Source organism: Peromyscus leucopus, chromosome 5 (assembly GCF_004664715.2).
Source record: "Peromyscus leucopus breed LL Stock chromosome 5, UCI_PerLeu_2.1, whole genome shotgun sequence".
Lineage (NCBI taxonomy): Eukaryota > Metazoa > Chordata > Mammalia > Rodentia > Cricetidae > Peromyscus > Peromyscus leucopus.
Window position 1 is genome coordinate 77,114,887 of NC_051067.1, and position 19,155 is coordinate 77,134,041.

At 40.1% G+C, this 19,155-nt stretch overlaps 1 protein-coding gene across 5 annotated transcripts in view; it reads left to right on the forward strand.

Annotated features, from left to right (window-relative positions):
- Phkb (phosphorylase kinase regulatory subunit beta) overlaps positions 1 to 19,155 on the forward strand; it is a 210,132-nt gene that overhangs the window by 129,459 nt on the left and 61,518 nt on the right. For all 5 annotated transcript variants that reach the window (XM_028893952.2, XM_028893954.2, XM_028893951.2 and 2 more), the window contains one exon: positions 3,373 to 3,467. In XM_028893952.2, coding sequence (XP_028749785.1) covers positions 3,373 to 3,467 — 95 coding nt within the window. The remainder of the gene's footprint in view (positions 1 to 3,372; positions 3,468 to 19,155) is intronic.

Consider the following 19,155-nt stretch of genomic DNA (forward strand, 5'->3'; position numbering starts at 1 on the left):
TGGACATTGTGCTCACTGCAAATTTGCACAGTATCTTCTAACCTGAATTCCAAGAAGTTCTGTAGACTCTCATTTCAGGGGTGTTAACCTCCTGCCACCTCTCCCCAACACAATGCCTCCAAGCCCATGCAGAAACCCAGCTACTGTGTGCCCCAGGTGCTGCGGACCTTTACCCAGGTGTGGTCTACAAAGCACCAGAGAATACTGATGTAGGGCCCTCTTCCCACCTGCCTGACCCCAACCTCCCATCTGGATCTTGGCTTGCTTGCTCTCTACTTGGATTCTATCAAAAGTTGCCACACTGAACTGTGCTGGAAAGGGCTTCCCTGTGCACTGCAATTGAGGTTGGTGACATCTGCCCATCAGTGCTCCTTGGAAATGCCCTTCATTAACAGTGTTCTGGAGTTCAGCATCTGGAAAATGTCTGTGACAGTGTGCTTCTTGCCATGGTAACCTGAGCATGGTTTAGAACACCTTTATTGGGGTGTAGTTCTTGTGCTGTGCATTTTACCTACTTGAAACTTAGTTATTTTCAGTTTGTTCCCAGAGTGGTGTGATCATCATCACATTCTGTTTCAAAACATTTTCATGACAGGCTTCCTGCTAACCACTGTCCTGCTAGCCACACCCACCCCTGTATTGGGCCGTCACTCATCTCCTTGCTGTTGCCTATCCTGAACGTTTCATATGCTCAGAATCATAGAATGTCTGTTCTTTTGTGTCTGCCTTTTCTCACTTAGCATATTGTTTTCAAGGTTCCTCTGTTTTGAATCCTATATCAGCACTTTATTCTTTTTTTTTAAATGGCAGAGTAACAGTTCATTATATAAATACAACTTCATTTAATTAATTGATTTATAATTTGATTTTTTTTTGAAACAGAATCTTACATTGTGACCCAGACTGGCCTTTAACCCACAGCAGTCCTCACACAGTGCTAGGATCAGACCTGAAGCATCAGCCACTGTGCCCGCTCAACCTCATTAGTTGTTTGGTTTTGGAGACAGGGTCTCATTTTATAGCCCTGGCTAGCCTGGAGCTAGATATGTAGACCAGGTTTGTCTTAAACTCAACAGAGATCTGCCTGCCTCTGCCTCTCCTGAGCTAGGATTAAAGGTATAACTACCATTCATGGCTGCTCTACCTCATTTTATTTGTCCGTCAGCTTGGACATTTGGATTGTTTACATTTAGGAGCTAGCATAAATAATGCTGCTATGAACTTTCACATGTAAATTATCATTTGACATTTTTTCATTTCTATGAGATGTATATGTAGTAAAAGATAACTGAGTCATATGCTACCTTTTATGTCTTAACATTTTGAGCAACTCTCTTCCATATAGTGGCATAATTTTGCTTTCCTGCAAACAATTTAGGAGGTTCCACATTCTCTACATTCCCACTAAATTTTGTTTAAATTGTTGATATCAGTATTGTAGCTATCTTAATGGGTGTGAATTGGTATCTCATTTTGGTATTATTTAGCATTCTCCAGATCATTAATGTTGTTAAGCAAGTTTTCATGTGTTCATTGGTAATTTCTTTGGAGAAATGTCTATTTAGATATGTGACTACTTTTAAATTGAGTTTTTAATCTTTCATTATTGACTTAGAAGAGCTCTTTATATATTCTAGACAAAAGTCACTTTAGGAACATAATTTGATATTATTTTCTACTATCCACTGAGCTATCATCCCACTGTATTAGTAGTGTCTTTTGACACACAAAAGGTTATAACTTTATATAAGTCACAAAGATTTCCTTCTAACAGGCCTATAGTTTAGCTCTGTGTGGCTTTTCTATTTACTTTTACTTTGTTTGTATATGTAGTCTTTCACTGCGTCTCAAAACTACCCCCAAGACGACATATATAATTTCATATTGTTATCTCTAATAATTGATGTTTTAATGTTAAACTATCTTTGCATTTGTTTGGTATATCCTATGTGATCCTGGTATATAATTCCTTTTATAGGTTATTTGGTTTGCTAGCATTTTGTTAAGAATTTGGCCGGGCAGTGATGGCACACGCCTTTAATCCCAGCACTCGGGAGGCAGAGGCAGGTGGATCTCTGTGAGTTCGAGGCCAGCCTGGTCTACAGAGTGAGTTCTAGGAAAGGCGCAAAGCTACACAGAGAAACCCTGTCTTGAAAAACCAGAAACAAAACAAAACAAAACAAGAATTTGTATGTATATTTCTAAGGATTATGTTTGTAGTTTCCTTATAACTTGGCAATTGTGAGCTAGAAAACGTTTACCCTTTTATCTATTCAAAAGTTTGTGAGTGATTGATTTTAATTTTTCTTTAACTGTTTGGTTAACATAACCAATGAAACCATCTTATGCTAGTCGTGTGTGTGTGTGTGTGTGTGTGTGTGTGTGTGTGTGTGTGTGTGTGTGTGGTATGTGTATATGGAGGAGCATGTGTATGAAGATGTGTGTGTATTTACAGTGTATTTAAAGTATTACTTTATTTTTGCAAATCTGTTTAATTCTTTGTGTGTGTGCCCGCCTAGCTTGTGGCCATACATTTTGTATTCGCATTCCCACTTCAGTGTTTGAATATTTTCTCTCTTCATTCTTGTTTGCTTTGGGGAGGGTCAGGTTGGCCATTTCTCAATATATTGTTTTAGCTTTTTATGCACCTGGTTTTAATTTGATTTTCTCTATTGTTTTTCTGCATTCTATTTCATTAATTACAACTTCTATCATTTCTACTCTTTGGCTTTTGATTTAGTTTTCTCTTTTCACCAACCATCTGAAGATGGGAAGTTAGTGTATGGGTTTTATATTTTAATTCTCTTTAATAGGTACATAAATGCTGATAATATCTCAATGAGCAACACTTTTTCTACATCGCCTACATTTTGGTGTGTTTACTTTCATTCATCTCATCAAAAGTACACTAGAGGAGGTTTCCCTCCTCCTCTTCCTCCTCCTCCTCCTCCTTCTTTCCCTCCTCCTCCTGTTTAGGCATGAGGAATATTGGGAATAGGACCATGTACATGCTAGCAAGTGCTCTATAACCTGGCCCTGAAAGTATGTTCTGATTTCCTTTGATTTTTCATTTGACCATTGGTTACTTATGAGGGTTTTACTGAATTTCCATATATTTGTGAATTTCTGAAATTTCTTTGTCACTAGCTTCTTATTTCATTGCATTGTAGTGAGAGAATATACTTTCTAGTATTTCAATCCTTGCATTTGTTTTATGACCTAGCACATCTTATCTCTCAGATAATGGCTCTGAGAAAAATGGATATTCTCTTGTTGAGTGAAATTTCCTGTAATTGTCTCTTTTGGCTCATGGTGTTATGTATTTGGTGTTTTGTACTTTGTTTAGAATGTCACTTGCTTTCTTTTTTTCAGCTGATGAATTAATCAGTCCTAAAGATATTGACCCTGTCCAGCGCTTTGTCCCACTCCAAAATCAACGTAATGTGAGCATGAGGTACTCCAACCAGGTAAAGAGATGTTTTAATTCTTAATTTAGATTTATCCAAAGACATTTAAATGTTCATTAGAGGGGCAATTTTATTTGAAATGTAGTTTTCTTGCTCCTTCTGTGGGAAAGATTTCTTTTTATTTAAGTGGAGAAGGCTCTTTGTTGATAAGTTTTTGCTTTTGTTTTGAGACAGGGTTTCTCTGTGTAGCTTTGCGCCTTTCCTGGAACTCACTCTGTAGACCGGGCTGGCCTCGAACTAACAAAGATCCACTTGCCTCTGCCTCCCAAATGCTGGGATTAAAGGTGTGTGTCACCACCGCCCGGCTTATATGTTGATAAAGAAGTAAAATAAAGTGCCCTTCAGATAAACATTTCCAGATTGAGATGATTCTAGATGTCCTGGATGGGTGTATGTGTTTGCAGGAGGACAGACAACATGCTGTGGAAGGGAGTAGGAGGCCATGGAAGAGGGAGGGACCTGTGCTTGATGTCCCCTCCTGTGTCTCCCTGACAGCACTGTGGAACTAGAGAGAGGTGCTCTTAGCACACAGTGCCCTATTCTGGGAAGGGATGGTTTTTAAATTCTTCTGTTTACCAGCTATGGATTTCAACTGTGTTGTGTCAACACACTCTAAAGTGTTTGCAGTATCAGCAAGATTGATGTTGACTTGAGCAAACCCTCAACTATTAAATGATACCAGTAATGAGGACTGTTAAAATGAAAATGTTGTAGGTTGTGGAAACTGCCTGAGGAGAAAGGAAATGAACCTGAGTGTGTGCCTGGGTTTCCAAGCAGTTAGCATGCATTTAATAAAAGTGGCATCAGCACTTGCAGTTGATATGCTTACAAATCCAAATGCTTGTTTTAAAAGATGCACATATGCACACGATTATGTGCACACACACAAAATGAATGAATCAATGTTAAATTTTTTTAAAAGAACATAAAAGCTTTGTGTTAATATGAAATAAGACATTTTCAGTGGCCTATTATCCTCTGTAAGGTAAGGATTGGCCTTTATCTTATGCCAGTGTGTCATGCCAGTGTACAACCTGTACTATGTGAGGTATTCAGGTTTACTTACGTGTAAAATGAAGAGTCTATCTAACCATATTATCCAGTGCCAGGACTCTGCCATTTTCAGACTGTGTGTGTGCATTCAGATTGTCATTTACACAGTATTTCACATGCTTGACCTAGTTCTCTAGGATGATAACTATATTAAGCCTTTTCTTAGATTGAGGCATAGGAGAAGACAGAACTACAAAGCATGTAATAGGTATGTGGCTAGCAAAATTACTCATTTTTTTTCTTGACCTATGTAAGGCAGGTTGTAGGCTATCTGTAAATTATAGAACACAATGTACTTATAATTCTTTCTCTCCTACTCAAGAAAGTTTATTCGGAGCACAGGACAGTAAGAGTAAGCTGTAGAGAGTTTACTGCTGACTATATCAGAATTGTTTTCTAATATCGCTAGACAGCTATGCATGGCTAGCCTTCTAGATGTAGCCACTTCTTGGCTAAGAGAAGTTCTCTGGGGTGAAGACTGGGGTTCCTGTCCTCCAGCATGAGCAGTGTATCTGTGTAGTACTAAACCGAGTTTCTGAGAGGAAGGGTGAGGATCCCCAACAGAAAACTGCTGGGAACTAGGATTGTCCTCTCCGTCAGCAGCCTGGCTGTAAAATAAGGTTCTCTTGTGCTGCTTCCTAACTATATGAAACATGCTTGACATGCCTATAGCCATTGCCAGGGCAGAGTACATGAGATATATGGGTCAAAAATATCACCAAATATGGAGCCCTCTTTGGTAGAACTGTTCGTTTTGTGGCTAGGTCCTGACTGGCCATGTTGAAATCTGTGAGTAAAGGGTCCCTTGGGATTGTCCAAGTGCTTTATGCTCTGCCAGATGTTGTAAAAGTGAATAGAGTAGTGAAATACAGATGATGCCTAAAAGGAGAAATATTCCATCACAGGAAGGTGTGTCAGGAGGTCTCAGCTTTTCCTCTGGCCTTCACAAGTTACTAGAGAACACAGAACTTGGAAATTTACTAGACATGCAGAGAAAGCATACAGAATAAGACCATTAAAGGGACGGTACCTTGGGCACATTCTGTGGAAACTAAGCGGAGCATCTTTTCCTGTGGAGCCACAGAGATGTGCTTAGTAACCCAGCCTTGTACAGCATACCCACACAAGGATGCTCAAGTATGCTTGCCTGTGACTCCTCCTGAGTGTCAGTCATGAACGCATGCACTGGTGCACTGTGAGCCAAGGCCCCAGTGCAGGTAAACACTCCTCCCTTCTCCTGTAAGTCTTTTACATTCTCACAAGTATTTTTCATTATTTGATTTGATTAAATTTGATTAAAATTAACAGTTTAATCATTTGTCATAGAGTGTGTTCTTGCTATACTATATTGCTGTTTTCAGTATTCTTCACCTTTTTGCTCCAAGTCTTCTGTTGACCTCTTTCAGTCATACTTTAATTTCTACTAGTTCATTCTTACTATTCTTGATATAGTTTTCTTGATACTTTTTAAGTTTTTTATTGTCAAAATACTTTTAAATGTAAATAGTTAAAAAAATTTTAGCTATTAGTTGAATAAAAAATTAACTCTTTAATTTGAAAGAAATAAAAAGCCCCAGGAAATTTTAGAGAAAGTTCCTAGGAATCTTCCTCAACCCTCCCACAAGAACCGGCAGAGAGCACAGAGTTCCCAGGAACCTGCCCTCAACCTGCTGCAGTGCGAGCAGCCTGCGCACTGCTGTTAAACAGCATGAAACACCGAAAGCTAGCCTTGGTGCAAGCTTTTCTTTTACCAGGGGCTCTCACATGTACCTGTAGTGCTACATCTGCTGTATCATGTGAGCTCGGGGTCACGGCACTGCCACTGTGTCACCACAGACTTCCATCCTAGAACCACGCTCGCTTCTTTTCCACAGGTTAGTCCCGGGCAACCGCCAATACGCTCTCTCTTATGATTTAGAATCTTTTTCACTTCAAGAATGTTAAATAGTCAAATATAGCTAGCTTTTTGAAGACGGTCTTTTCTCACTAAATGTATAACTTCACACTTCTGTAAGACCAGCCAGTTGTTAAATGTTTACTCCTTTTCATGGCTGAGCTGTACCCCCACGGGATGACTGTACCATGGTTTGTTTTACCATTGCCTTGTAAAGGACATGCTGTGAAGATTTAACTCTTTCCCTTCTGGTCATTGAACAAGTCCGATTGTTAAACTCTCTATTCAACTACAAATCTGATTAAAGAAATGCATTTAAGTGGAAGACGCTGCACTGTGCTTGTCTCGCCATCTACCTTCTCGTTGTTCCTTTTTTTCTGCCCTTCAAGAACTTCCTTACGTTATCTATGGATAATGTAAAGCAGCCAGCTTCATAGTTTCCATTTGTCAGAGAACATTGTTATGATGTCTTCAGTCCTGAAGTGTATGCTGTGTTTGTTTGCTTGAGTATAGGACTCCTGGTTGATGGCGTCCACAGTTTCAGATGAGAAATTCTGTCAGTTCACATTTGTGTGAACCCTTGTCTATGTGCTCAGTCTCCTCTGGTCATTAGGCCCGGCTGATGGATGAATCTACCTTCTTTGTGGCCCTCGACTCCCTGGAGCAAGGGTTGAGTAGGCTGGCGACTCTGAAGCCACTGTGGGTGCTTTGAACTACCCTCAGACATCAAGTGATGCAGAACTGTGGGGGCCAACTGGTGCCTCAGTTGAGAAGCTGGGCCTGCACTCGGCATGGGGGGCTCTGTTGTGCTTCCATTTTTTGCTCCTAGAGTGAGAAAGATTGCTTTCTTTTGCTCTCTTGCCTGTGTCTGTCTATCGATTAGGCTACCAGCCTCTCCAGGGCCAAGCCAGGGAGTGCAGGGTCTCAGAATCCCACGTTGCTGGCATTATTCCGACTCTGAGATGTCTGGGGCTCCAGCCTGCTGCCTTACCTGTCCTCAGAGTCTTTTAGAGCCATTTGTCCAGGGGACCTTGTTCCTCCTACCAGGATTTTTTCAATGGATAATTTATGTCTTCTAATGACTAAAGAAGGGTTTTGTGTCCTTGACCTTTCTTCAAAATTATTTTTCAAAACACTAATAATATCATTTTAAAGTATTTTTAACAGCTTAACGTATAATTTGTACTTTATACACCTTACTAATTTAAAGTGTGCAATCAATGGTTTTTACACTGTACTTGCTGAAATCAATTTTACTTTTTTATTGCTCCAAAAAGAAACCCTGCCCTTTTAGTCATTCTCCTGTCTCAGTGCTCTCCCCTCTCCACCCTCAACAATTTTGTTTGTACAGTTTTGCCTTATTTGTATAATCTGTAGTACTTCCTGACTGGCATTTTTCTCAGCATAACATTTTTAAGATTTATACCTGTGACAGCACTTAACAGCACTTCTTTCCTTTTATTGTAGAACAGCATGCCATTTTAAGTATATGGTATACATTGTCTATGAACACGTGAGTTGTTTCTGAGCTTCGCCATTATGAACAATGCTGCTGCCAGTCTCCAAATGCAGTCACCGTGTTTCGTGTGTCTTCTTTTTTCTTGGGTATATGTCTAAGAATGAAATTGCTGGATCATATGCTACCCAGGTGAACTCTTGGGGAATTGCCAGACTTTCGTCCATGTGACTACACTACTTTGCATTTCCTCTAGTGTACAACAAAGGTTTCCATTTTTCTGCACTGTACTAATACTTATTTCCTAGACTTGAGGGTAGTGTGGTGGTGAACTTGTATCTAAATGTTTTGATTCACATTCCCCCATTTACAAAAATTAATCGTATTTTCATGTTTGCTGGCAGCTGAGTGACAAAACCTCTTTATGTGTCCTAGATGATTCCTTTACGCAACTGCAAGCATTTTCTCCCATTTGGTGAACTATCACTCTGCTTTCTCATTGTCATTCAGAGAACATACATTGGAAATTTTGAAGAAGCCTAGATTTTCTTCAGTTACTTTTGCTTTTAGTGTCAAGTCTAAAAGCCATTGCCTAGTCCAAAGTTATAAGCTTATGGCTTATGCCTACCTTTTCTTCTAATAATTCTGAAGTAATAGCCCTTAAATCTAGGTGTGTTGTCCATTTTTCTTAGTTTTTGTATCTGATATGAGGTAGGAGTCCAGCTCCTTTCTCTGCATGTTTACTCTCCAGTCATCATCATCTGTTGAATCTTAACAGTCATTTCTAACACACATTTCTACATGGAATAAATATATACAATGCTCATCATTTTAACCATTCATAAAGCAAAAAATATGTTGGCTTTAAATATGTTGACGATATTTTATAGCCATCGCCACTGTCCATATAAAAATTTTTTAGGGGCTGGAGAGATGGCTCAGAGGTTAAAAACACTGACTGCTCTCCCAGAGGTCCTGAGTTCAATTCCCAGCAACCACATGGTGGCTCACAACCATCTGTAACAAGATCTGATGCCCTCTTCTGGCCTGCAGTCATACATGCTGTATATATAATAAATAAATAAATCTTTATAAAAAAAAAAACTTTTTAATAATCTCCATCTCCCACAAAATTAAACCCATTTAATAATGACTGCTCCCCCATTCCTCCACCCCTGGTAAACCCTGGTACACACTCTGTCTCTGAATTTGCCTATTATGGGCAAATAATGGAGGCAGAATCACATGTAGTCATTCTTCTGTTTCTTGATCATTTCACTAAGCATAATTTTCAGAATAATTTTGTACTTTTCATTAATGTGGTGTTCCCGTTTCTTCCTGGTAGTTATTTTGCTTTGTGCCTGGAGTGATTCATTATCTGATTGTTTATAGTACAATAAATGTGCTGATTATTCTCAGACATTAAGTAGTCTCCTCCCAATAAGAAGTATAGAGTATAATTGGGAGGTTTTTCCTGGCTAGCCTCATTCGTGGGCCAAGTGTCTGCTAGGAAGCAATCCAGACCCACCTCACTCTGCCCTTGACAAATGCTGGAATATGAAGGATGCTCTTTGCTGGAGCTTCTAGCTGGACTGGAGGCAGTATATGCTTGTTTGTTTAATGTTGTTTTAATTTATTTATTTTTATTTTATGTGCATTGGTGTTTTGCCTGTGTATATGTCTGTGTGAGGGTGTCAGATCCCCTGGAACTGGAGTTACGGACAGTTGTGAGCTGCCATGTGGGTGCTGGAAATTGAACCCAGGTCCTCTGGAAGAGCAGTCAGTGCTCTTAACTGCTGAGTCATGTCTCTTGCCCCTTCTGTTTGTTTAATGTAGTGGAGGAAATCCTTCCATCACGTGTGTCACTGTCTTCTGTGGTCTGGGTTTGCAGCAGACTCTGAGCAGTTTTGTGAAGGTAGTTTATGGAGTGTTAAGGAGCAGTCACGTGGCCAGAAGGCCGTCTGTGCAGAAAGTTGAGTTTACTGCCTCGCAAAAAAAAGGTTATATGGCCTCATCATTTAGTATGCAAGTTATATATCACTTCTCCAACAGAATGTACAACTCTTACCCCTCTTAGAGTCTTCTGTCAAATCTGTTCAGTTTTAAAAGGTTTATTAATCTTGGATGATTTAGGAACATTTGCATATGACTCAGTTTTATTTGGATTGGTTCATCAATATGGCCTCAAATAGTTAACCAGTTTTAGACATAATTTCTCCTTCCAAGAAACAAAACAAATTAATTCTGTTAGCTTGGCAAGAAGTAAGGTGTTCCAGTGGGACCAAAAAGCTAAATTTATTTACCTATATGTGTAGGAGTAAAGATTAATAGAGCATAGAAATTCTTGTGATTATCATAATAAAATAGACTAAAATAGTCAAGGCATCCACAATGTTTCTGAAAACTCAGGCTGGCTAGGCCAAAGCCATGCAAGTGTTAGCCTCAGGTAATTCTCTATATTCTCAAAGGAAATATGACTCTCTTATCAACACTATTTGTACTAGAGCCTATTAAAAAGCTAAATACCTTGATTAAAAACTTCAGAACTAAGAAAGTTGAATTGCATGTTTAAAGAGAGTTTCTAATAACATCATTCTAATTAACCTACTGAACTTACTAAAACTAAGTCTCCATAATAAGCATGATATATAATAAAATCATCTGTAAGATGAAGATTTCCTTTAGTCATGGATGAAATATAAAAGTGGAAATAGATCCAACTAAGGAAATAAGATTTATGGTCTAAAATAAAGATACACAGTGAGCAGTGGGGCCCGGCACTGTTTTAATGGGCATTGCTGACATCTTACTCTGGGGAAGAAAAACGGTGAATGTCTTCATGAATACATGTACTAGCTTTACCTGGAACTTTCCTCTTCCTCCTTTCCTTTTGCCTTGTCTTTCTTTTCTTTCTTATGGAGTTCAGGCTGCCCCTACACTGCTTATGTAGCAGGAGATGACTTTGAATTCCTCTTCCTCTTGCCGCTATCTCCCAGATTCCTAAATGCTACAGCTATTGGCATGTGGCACCAAGCCCTGCTTTCTCTTTACTTTTTTTAAACATAATATTTTTATTGTTTATTTGGAAATTTCACATAATGCACCCCATCACCCTTACTTCCCAGTCCTCGTAGGTCCAACCTTGTGCCCCACCCCTAAAAAAGATTTTTTTTTAGAAAGTCCAGTTTGTATTTTCCATGTAGTCACTGCAGCCTGGTCAAACTCTCCATCGATCATCCCCTTAAAGAAAATTGAGTCCTTTCCCCACCCCCACCCCACTGTTCAGTTAGAAGCACTGCTTCCACCTCATCTCCCCCACCCTCCATTCCAAACCCTGCCCTTCTCAAAAAGCCTGCCAAGCAGTGGTTCCTTCCCAGGAAATGCTCAAGACCACACCCACAAGATATTTATGCTCTGGTCCTTTGACTTGCCTCCTCCCTCTCCCGCCTCACTTCTGGGGGGCTTGAGAGTCACCCAAGAGTGCTTGGCTCATTAAATCTGGACTTTTAATTGGACTTGATCTGGCTTATTGTGTTGGCGGAGAAACCTACTACTGGGGATTCAGAAGTGCCTATCACTCACCAGTAGCCTTCTATTTCAGAGAGCTACACTTCAGCATCCTTTTCATAATTTTTAAGAGTTCTCTTTGATGGCTTCCTGTCTAGGTTGTTACTTTTGGGGGGTTGGTAATCACAGAACCCTTCTATGTCTCTTTCTCAACTGTGAGTCTGGAGTCAATACCACTCCAGAAGAAGCTTCCTTGTCATTTATAGTTGGCAGGAACATGAATTATGGACTTCCACATAGTATCTGGCGACAGTATAGACCATGGACATCAACATGGCCTCCAGGATTAGCACATGCTATGGATTTCAGGCACAGGGAAGTCACATCTTCATGGCCCCCAGTGGCATCCAAGACCACAGACATAAACATGGCCTCAGGCATCAGGACATGCCACAGACATCACATGGTTTCAGGTGACAGCATAAACCGTGGACATCTGTATGGCCTTCGGTAGTAACACAAGCCATGGACATCAACAGAGACCCCCAGCTACAGCAGGACCAAGGACTCAGACATACTGGCCCCCCTTCCCCACCACAGCAGCACAGACACAGACGTCTGCAAAGCCTTTGCTGGTAATATGCACCATGGACAGACACTACCCCAGGACTGCAGACCCAGACATGGACCCCAGCAACAGCACGGACCATAGACATCAGCATGGCCTCGGGGCCAGTGCAGGCCAAGCACACCAACATGTCCTGCAGGCTGTATCTCAGGCCTCAGACTGGGACATGGTTCAGCCTCCCCCCACCACACAGGCACTGCTTCCTTCCGCCATCCTTGTCACCCTTCCACCGCAAATTCATTCATCGCAGTGGCATTGGAAACTGCAGAGCGTCACTCGGTATATTTTTTGCCCACACAGCTCTACATGCAAATACTTACTGCCACAAGTCATTGGTCTAGCTCAAGGTCTCTGGTCTCTGAAGCGCCATAAATACTGGACCATGGCCGAGACTTCTTTGATCACAACCATGCTTCATGTTTTCATCTTCTGTGGCAATGATGTGCTCCTGGGTCTGGTTCTACAGCACACTGGCCCCTCCCTGCAGTACAGCAGCTCGTGGATGGAATAAGTGTTGGGGTTGACCAATTCAAAGCACTGGATCTGGGCCCAGAGAGCAGCCAAGTTGGTCAGGCTGCCCCCGTGCAGCAGGCCCTTCCCAGAAGCCACCCCATGAGGTGGATTTTCTATTTATTTTATTTAATTGTACACATTATGTATGGAGTCCAGAGAATCGGGAGCATCTGCTTCCCTGAGCAGTGACTTTTCCCTTATGAGGCCATTGGGATTCAAGGTGTTTTGGCCACTATTTTGGTGAATACGATTTATTTCTGATGAGTTCTTTGAGCCAGTATTTCACTGTTGTAGCATAGTCATGGTGGAGCAGATATTGTGTGCTGAGAGATACTTGAGAGAATTCCATTTCTCATTCTGTGCCGCCCCAGCTCTCAATCTGAGAGGTGGGTTAGCACATTTAAAATGACAAGTAAAGGGAGCATATCTGTTCTGATGATATTCTGAAAAAGGCCAGTGCTCAGAGAATGTGTTTTAGTCATATGAGCTTTTTTTCCAAGTTTTAAATGCATGATTTGGGGTGGGGGTCAGTAACATACTTAACTACATCACACACATATTTACATAGGTCTAGGCTAAAAATACATACTTGTTGTTTTTCATATTCATATGGCAGGAGAGGGATTATTTCTGCTTTGTTTCCTTAAAATATAAATACATAAAATTCTGTATGATGACAAGCATGGAGGTACATGCCTTTAATCACAGCAGAGGCAGAGATAGGCAGAGCTCAGTGAGTTCAAAGCAACCCTAGTCTACCTATCGAGTTCCAGGCCAGCCAGGGATACACGGTGAGACCTTGTGTGGTGAGGCAATATTATAAAAATATCTCTTCCTTTCTAAGAGACTGGAACTTTTACTTGACATCAAAGCCAGAGCTAATAATACATCTTGGGATCACTTAAGATTTAAGGCTGAGATCCTACTGTGTACTCAACCTGTTTTTTTTTTTTTTCCCCCGAGACAGGGTTTCTCTTGTGTAGCTTTGCGCCTTTCCTGGAGCTCACTTGGTAGCCCAGGCTGGCCTCGAACTCACAGAGATCCACCTGGCTCTACCTCCCGAGTGCTGGGATTAAAGGCGTGCGCCACCACCGCCCGGCTTGTTTTGTTTTTTTAAGATAGGATCTCTATATATATAGCCTTGACTGTCCTGGAACTCACTATGTAGACCAGGCTGGCCTCAAACTCACAGAGATCCACTGCCTCTGCCTCCTGAGTGCTGGAATTAAAGGTGTGCGACACCATACTCAGCCTCAACCTATTTGTTTAATTTGTTTTAAGAGAACAGTGTAACAGTCAGCCTGACTTGTCTTGGATTTCCCTTGTCATCAGCTCTTACAACCTAAGCTAATGCACAGCTCTAATCTTAAATTATATCCTCTTCTATGCCCCTGACCCAAGGTGATGAATGTGTATCATTTGCTGAAAGCAGCAAATACAGAAGATAAAAGCAGCCTTCCAAAATGAGTGAATATCTACCATAAATGGATAATGTTGAACACATTTGGATATTGCTTAATAAACAATGATGTTTGTAAAATTGTTTGTTATCTATGTCTTTTGGAATCAATGAGTTTATCTCTTGTAAAACTCTGTTAACTGTTTCTGTAAAATATCCCAATCTTTCCCCCCATGTGATGTTTTCTGTGCTTTTCATAAAGATAGGGTGAAGCCTTTCGTTAGCAACACACACATGGGGAAGCCCTTTGTTAGGGACACAGTCATGCACAGACACAGCCTTGAGACAAGCACAGATTCAGACTCACACAGCAGACAAAGGATGGAAGACACAGGGAGCATGAAATTGAGAACTCAAATCTGGACTCGTTCTTGGTTAAGTGATGCCAAAGGAACTGTTTTTTCTTCTTCTTGTTCTTCTTGTTCTTGTTCTTTTTCTTCTTGTTGTTCTTCTTGTTCTTGTTCTTGTTCTTCTTCTTCTTGTTGTTGTTCCTCTTCTTGTTCTTGTTGTTGTTCTTCTTCTTTTTAAATCCTTTTGGAGTTAATCACTGGTACATTCAAACTGACTAAAATCTTGTCTCAAAAAAGAAAAATATATTCTCTATGATTTATATTCCTCAAGATTAAGCACCAAGCATGTGAGTATGTATGTGTGTATGCAAATGCATGTGAGCATACATTTGAGGAAATGATGCAATGTGTTCTTTGCATCCTTTAAGCGTAGCCTGTCTCTTCCATTTTTAACTATGGCCTTGAACAATTTAATCTCTCTAACCCTTTGTCTATTGTATAGGAATAATAACTCCTGACTAAAGTGTCACAAATGGCAATGTTTGTACACTTTAGAAAATGTGTGATGCATTGTAAGAGCTGAATAAGTATTATTTTTAATTTTATTTCAAATTGCATATGTAAGAAATGAGAAAAATCTTGATAAGTCTGGGAGAAAATGTTGTATTTACAAATATGTGGATATATGTAAGCTTTCTTACTTTGTGGTTATAGCCTTATTAGATAGTCAAGTTTTATAATTATTAACACATTTAATACTCAGTTACTAGTCATTATTTTTATATATTACTTTACATGTCTGTGTAATGCTTCCTCATTTGACTCCATAGCAAGTGCATTAGTAACTTTTTGTGTTTATGTAGCAAAATAACAGAAAGAGCAGCTTTAGGGAGGAAATGTTCATCTTGGCTCACAGTTTGGGGGACTGTCCACTGGAGAAGGGAGATGTGGCAGTGAGGCTACTCAAGCTTGGTGGCATCGTGTTAGATATCTGCTCACATTTCATTCATTCATAAAAGAGAAACAGATGAAGGCTGACTTCAGCTTTCTCCATTTTTGTTCTTATTTAGTCCCGCACTCCAGCCCATCTGACGGTGCTAACCACACAGGGTCGATCTTCATTCCCTAGCTAACCCTCTCTGGAAACACCTTTAGCATGCCCAGGAGTGTCTCCTAGGTGATTCCAAATCCGGCCAAGTTAACAATAAAGATTAACCATCCCATCAAGGTTTCCTTTACCAGATAACCATTAATCATTTCTACTCTACAAGTTGATCCTAATAGAAACCAACCACAGTCTGATGTTTATTGCTGTAAAAAAAAAAAAAAAAAAAAAAAAAAATACTGCTATAGCATTTTAAAACTATTGATGTTACTTGCTTTTCATTAGATGATTTCTATTTATTCAATACCCCACTACTCCTAAATAAAATACTTTATACTATATAGCTCCTAAAAACAAGGCAAGAGATTATAAAACAATTTAGATGTATAGTTTTATAAAAAATGAAAGCCACTGTCAGTAAACTTCCCTAAAATGTATTGTTGCAGACCTAGAATTAGAGATGGGGTTTTGGCTTGGTCTTTTCTCTCTCTTTTTAAATGCCTATATAAGCCATCATCTCTGGAACAGAAAGGGAATTATTTTTCTCCTTTCATTAAGAAAATTCAGAATCATGTGCAATATCCGTAGGCTCATTGCCTATATCACATTATAGGCATGATAGACTATTAAGATCTTTGGTAGAGCCTTTCATTTTTTAAGTTGGGAAATTGATATGGAAATTGAAAGAGAAATGACATTTCTAAGGTTACAAAGGTAGCAGATACAGGGTTATACCCCAGACGTACTAATGTGGGGCCTTTTGAGCTGTGGTGGGAAATGTGAATTTGGTATCATTTTCCTGCATTCTCCGTTCCCTCATTACACCTGTGATAAAACCTCCTGAACAGCGTGGTAAACATTGCTGCTTCTCTCACACCAATAACTAACAGTGTTTTTGTAGCAAGAGAGTAAAATACTCAGTATCAACCAGTAGAAGATAAACCAATATACTTTGTGTGGTTCAGAACTGGAAAGTGCCCTGTTTACTTTAGCTCTCTAAGAACACAGAAAGTTTGCCTGTTACGTCTTATAAGTTGATAATATTTTTGGATTGCATGTTGTTGGCGTCTTTTGTAAATGATGAGTGAAGATTTGAATTGATAAAGAATTTTGAGTAATAGTGAAGAGGCCCCATCCTCATGAAGTGGAGAACATTGTTATTTTAGGGTATGTTAAACTTGATTTATTGTTTTAGCTGTCAGTTTTCTTAAATCTCTTTGTAATTAAGATTGTACTCATATATGTGTGAGTCATTGTTTTAGCTCAGGCAGATTTTTAAACTGTGGTTTTAGTTTCACTAAAATATTAGCTCTGCTAATAAATAATAATATTTTATTGATAGTTTTGATTTTTTTCAGATATGGCTTGTTTATTGTCCTTTCTCAGATTACATTATTTTTGTGTATTCTTGCTCATAAATATTGGATTATAAATGCCCAAATTTAATGCCTAATAATATTTGTTTGAAAATTGTTTAGAACCTAGAAGCCTGCATATTCATGCAGTTCATATCATTTTCCTATGACTTCAGGAATCTTCCTGAATTTTCAGCAAATATTTATATTTTATGTATTTTGGTATTGGCCATCATGTTTCCCAGACTTACTTACAAAGGTCTTCTATTGTGGGAACCTGTGATTATTTATAAATACGAGCTGGGAGGGACAGTGGATGCTGGTCATGACCCTTCTCATCATACTGTCTACTGGGGACTGAAAAGCTATGAAGTCATCCCAAGAATATAAAGTACATGTTGCACAGCATGAGCCCTGCTTTCTACTTCTTAAGTTAAAATTATTAAAAGTGAAAGGCAGACCTTTAAGTTCTCAGAAAGGTATATAAAATAAAAGTTAAAGCAGATACTAAATCCTAGTGTGCACTGAGGCCCTGCCTCTAGTTATGACTGCAGGGTTCTTTGAGTTCCCCAAGGTTAGCAAAGCCCCTCACTAGGCATTAACTTGCCCTTCTTCTTTCATCCAACTTTCAAACCTTTTAAACTACATTCATTTCTTGCCAGAGGGCACATGTGCTCCCGTGGAGGTTGGAGGACAACTTGTGGGACTGTGTTCACACTCCTTCCACCATGTGGGTCCTGTGGGGCCAACTCAGGTCATCATTTGGCAGTAAGCACCTCGTTGGCCCTTTTCCTCCAGCTTTAAACTGTTCCTTATTTTTTTATTTCATTTTATTATATTTTATTTTTTAATGACAGGGTTTCTCTGTGTAGCTCTGACTGTCCTGAAACTCACTTTGTAGACCATGCTGCCCTTGAACTCACAGAGATCCACCTGCCTCTGCCTTCTGAGTACTGGGATTAAAGATATACACCACCATCCTTGTCTAGCTATTCTGTTCTTTGGATTTCTAGCTCTCTTCAGTTTACAGATTTACCTGATTCTGCAGCTGTGTTTGAGTGTCTTCTCCCCTAAAAACAAAGTGTTCCCCAAACTCTTTTTTCCTTTCTCACCTCTCACACAGAATTCTCTCACCTCTTCCACTCTGCTAGGAGTGAAGCCAACATTTTTAATTCAGGCACCAGAGAACTGATCCAGTGAGTATAAGCACGCAGAGAAAAACCTAAAACAAGCCTGCATGCTGTACTTGCTGCTTTTTTACCTCATGCTTCTAAGCCCGGCTCCCTTGTCAACCACTAGGGATCTTTCTTTGGTTGTCAATCACAACATGGAGTCCTTGGAATGACACAGAATCCCAGGAGGGAGATGACCAGCCTTTGGGGACTGGCCCTTCCAGCCGCTTCCCCTCCATCTCTGTTCACAGATGGACCCGAGACTGGTCTTCCTGTTGCTGCCCTGTTGGTTTCTCGGTATTTGTCCTCCCCTCCATGGGATCAAAGCTGTGAACACCATGGCTTGGGCTCTCCAGCGGCCTGTGTAGCTGCTCTATTGTTTCCAGGAAGGAGGCAAGACCTTTAGTTCTGTCATTTCTTTAAGATAAGTATATGGAAGCATCCAGTGACAGAAAGTGCTTTTGAAGGAGCTAAAAACTGTTTTAAAAAATCAATTTTTTGTGTCAAAGTTCCTGGTGTTCTCCTGTAAGGTAATTGCATTCCCTGGAAGAAGCATCAGCAAGCTTGGCCTGCTCCGTTCATTCAGACATTGGAAACTGCATCTGAGAGCCACCAATACTTTTTAAAATTATTTTTTAACTTTTAAGTGAAATTGTAGAGAATCACTAAGCTAATATATAAATAGATGGGCCCTTCAGGCTGTTTCCCCTGACTAGCTCGACTTTTAAGCCGGTTTTAGCCTTCTAAATATGCTTGGCGCTGTTGCCTCTGGTACTTCTATTTACTTCCTCTTATTTCTATTGGGCATTCCGGGTTGTTGCCTTGGCCTACCTGGGAATGTCAGAACAAGACGCCCCTCATCATAGATTGAGTGTGCCTGCTCATTGTGTAGCCTGTTCCTTAGCTCCTTGGAGGCAACACTATGGTGCAGCATCTCCTTTGGAATTGAGATGGACAAAGTGTCTGCTAGGTTTCTTCAGCTAATGAGGTTTTGCTGAAGACTGCACATAATGATGAAATGCGGAATGCTGGCAAGACCTCCTGCTGAGTGCTAATGAGCATAGATGGGTGTCTGTGATCCCAGAGCAGAGGGCAGGGCTGCAGATGCACTGCCCTGGAGACAGATCTGGCCTTGCCTTTATTTGCTGACTGGCTTCTTTTTCTTCTTCCTCTCTCTCCTCTCTTGCCTTTATTTCAGTAAAAGGCCAGCCACCACAGATTATTTCATGCAGCATAGGACATATTAAAAATGAAGT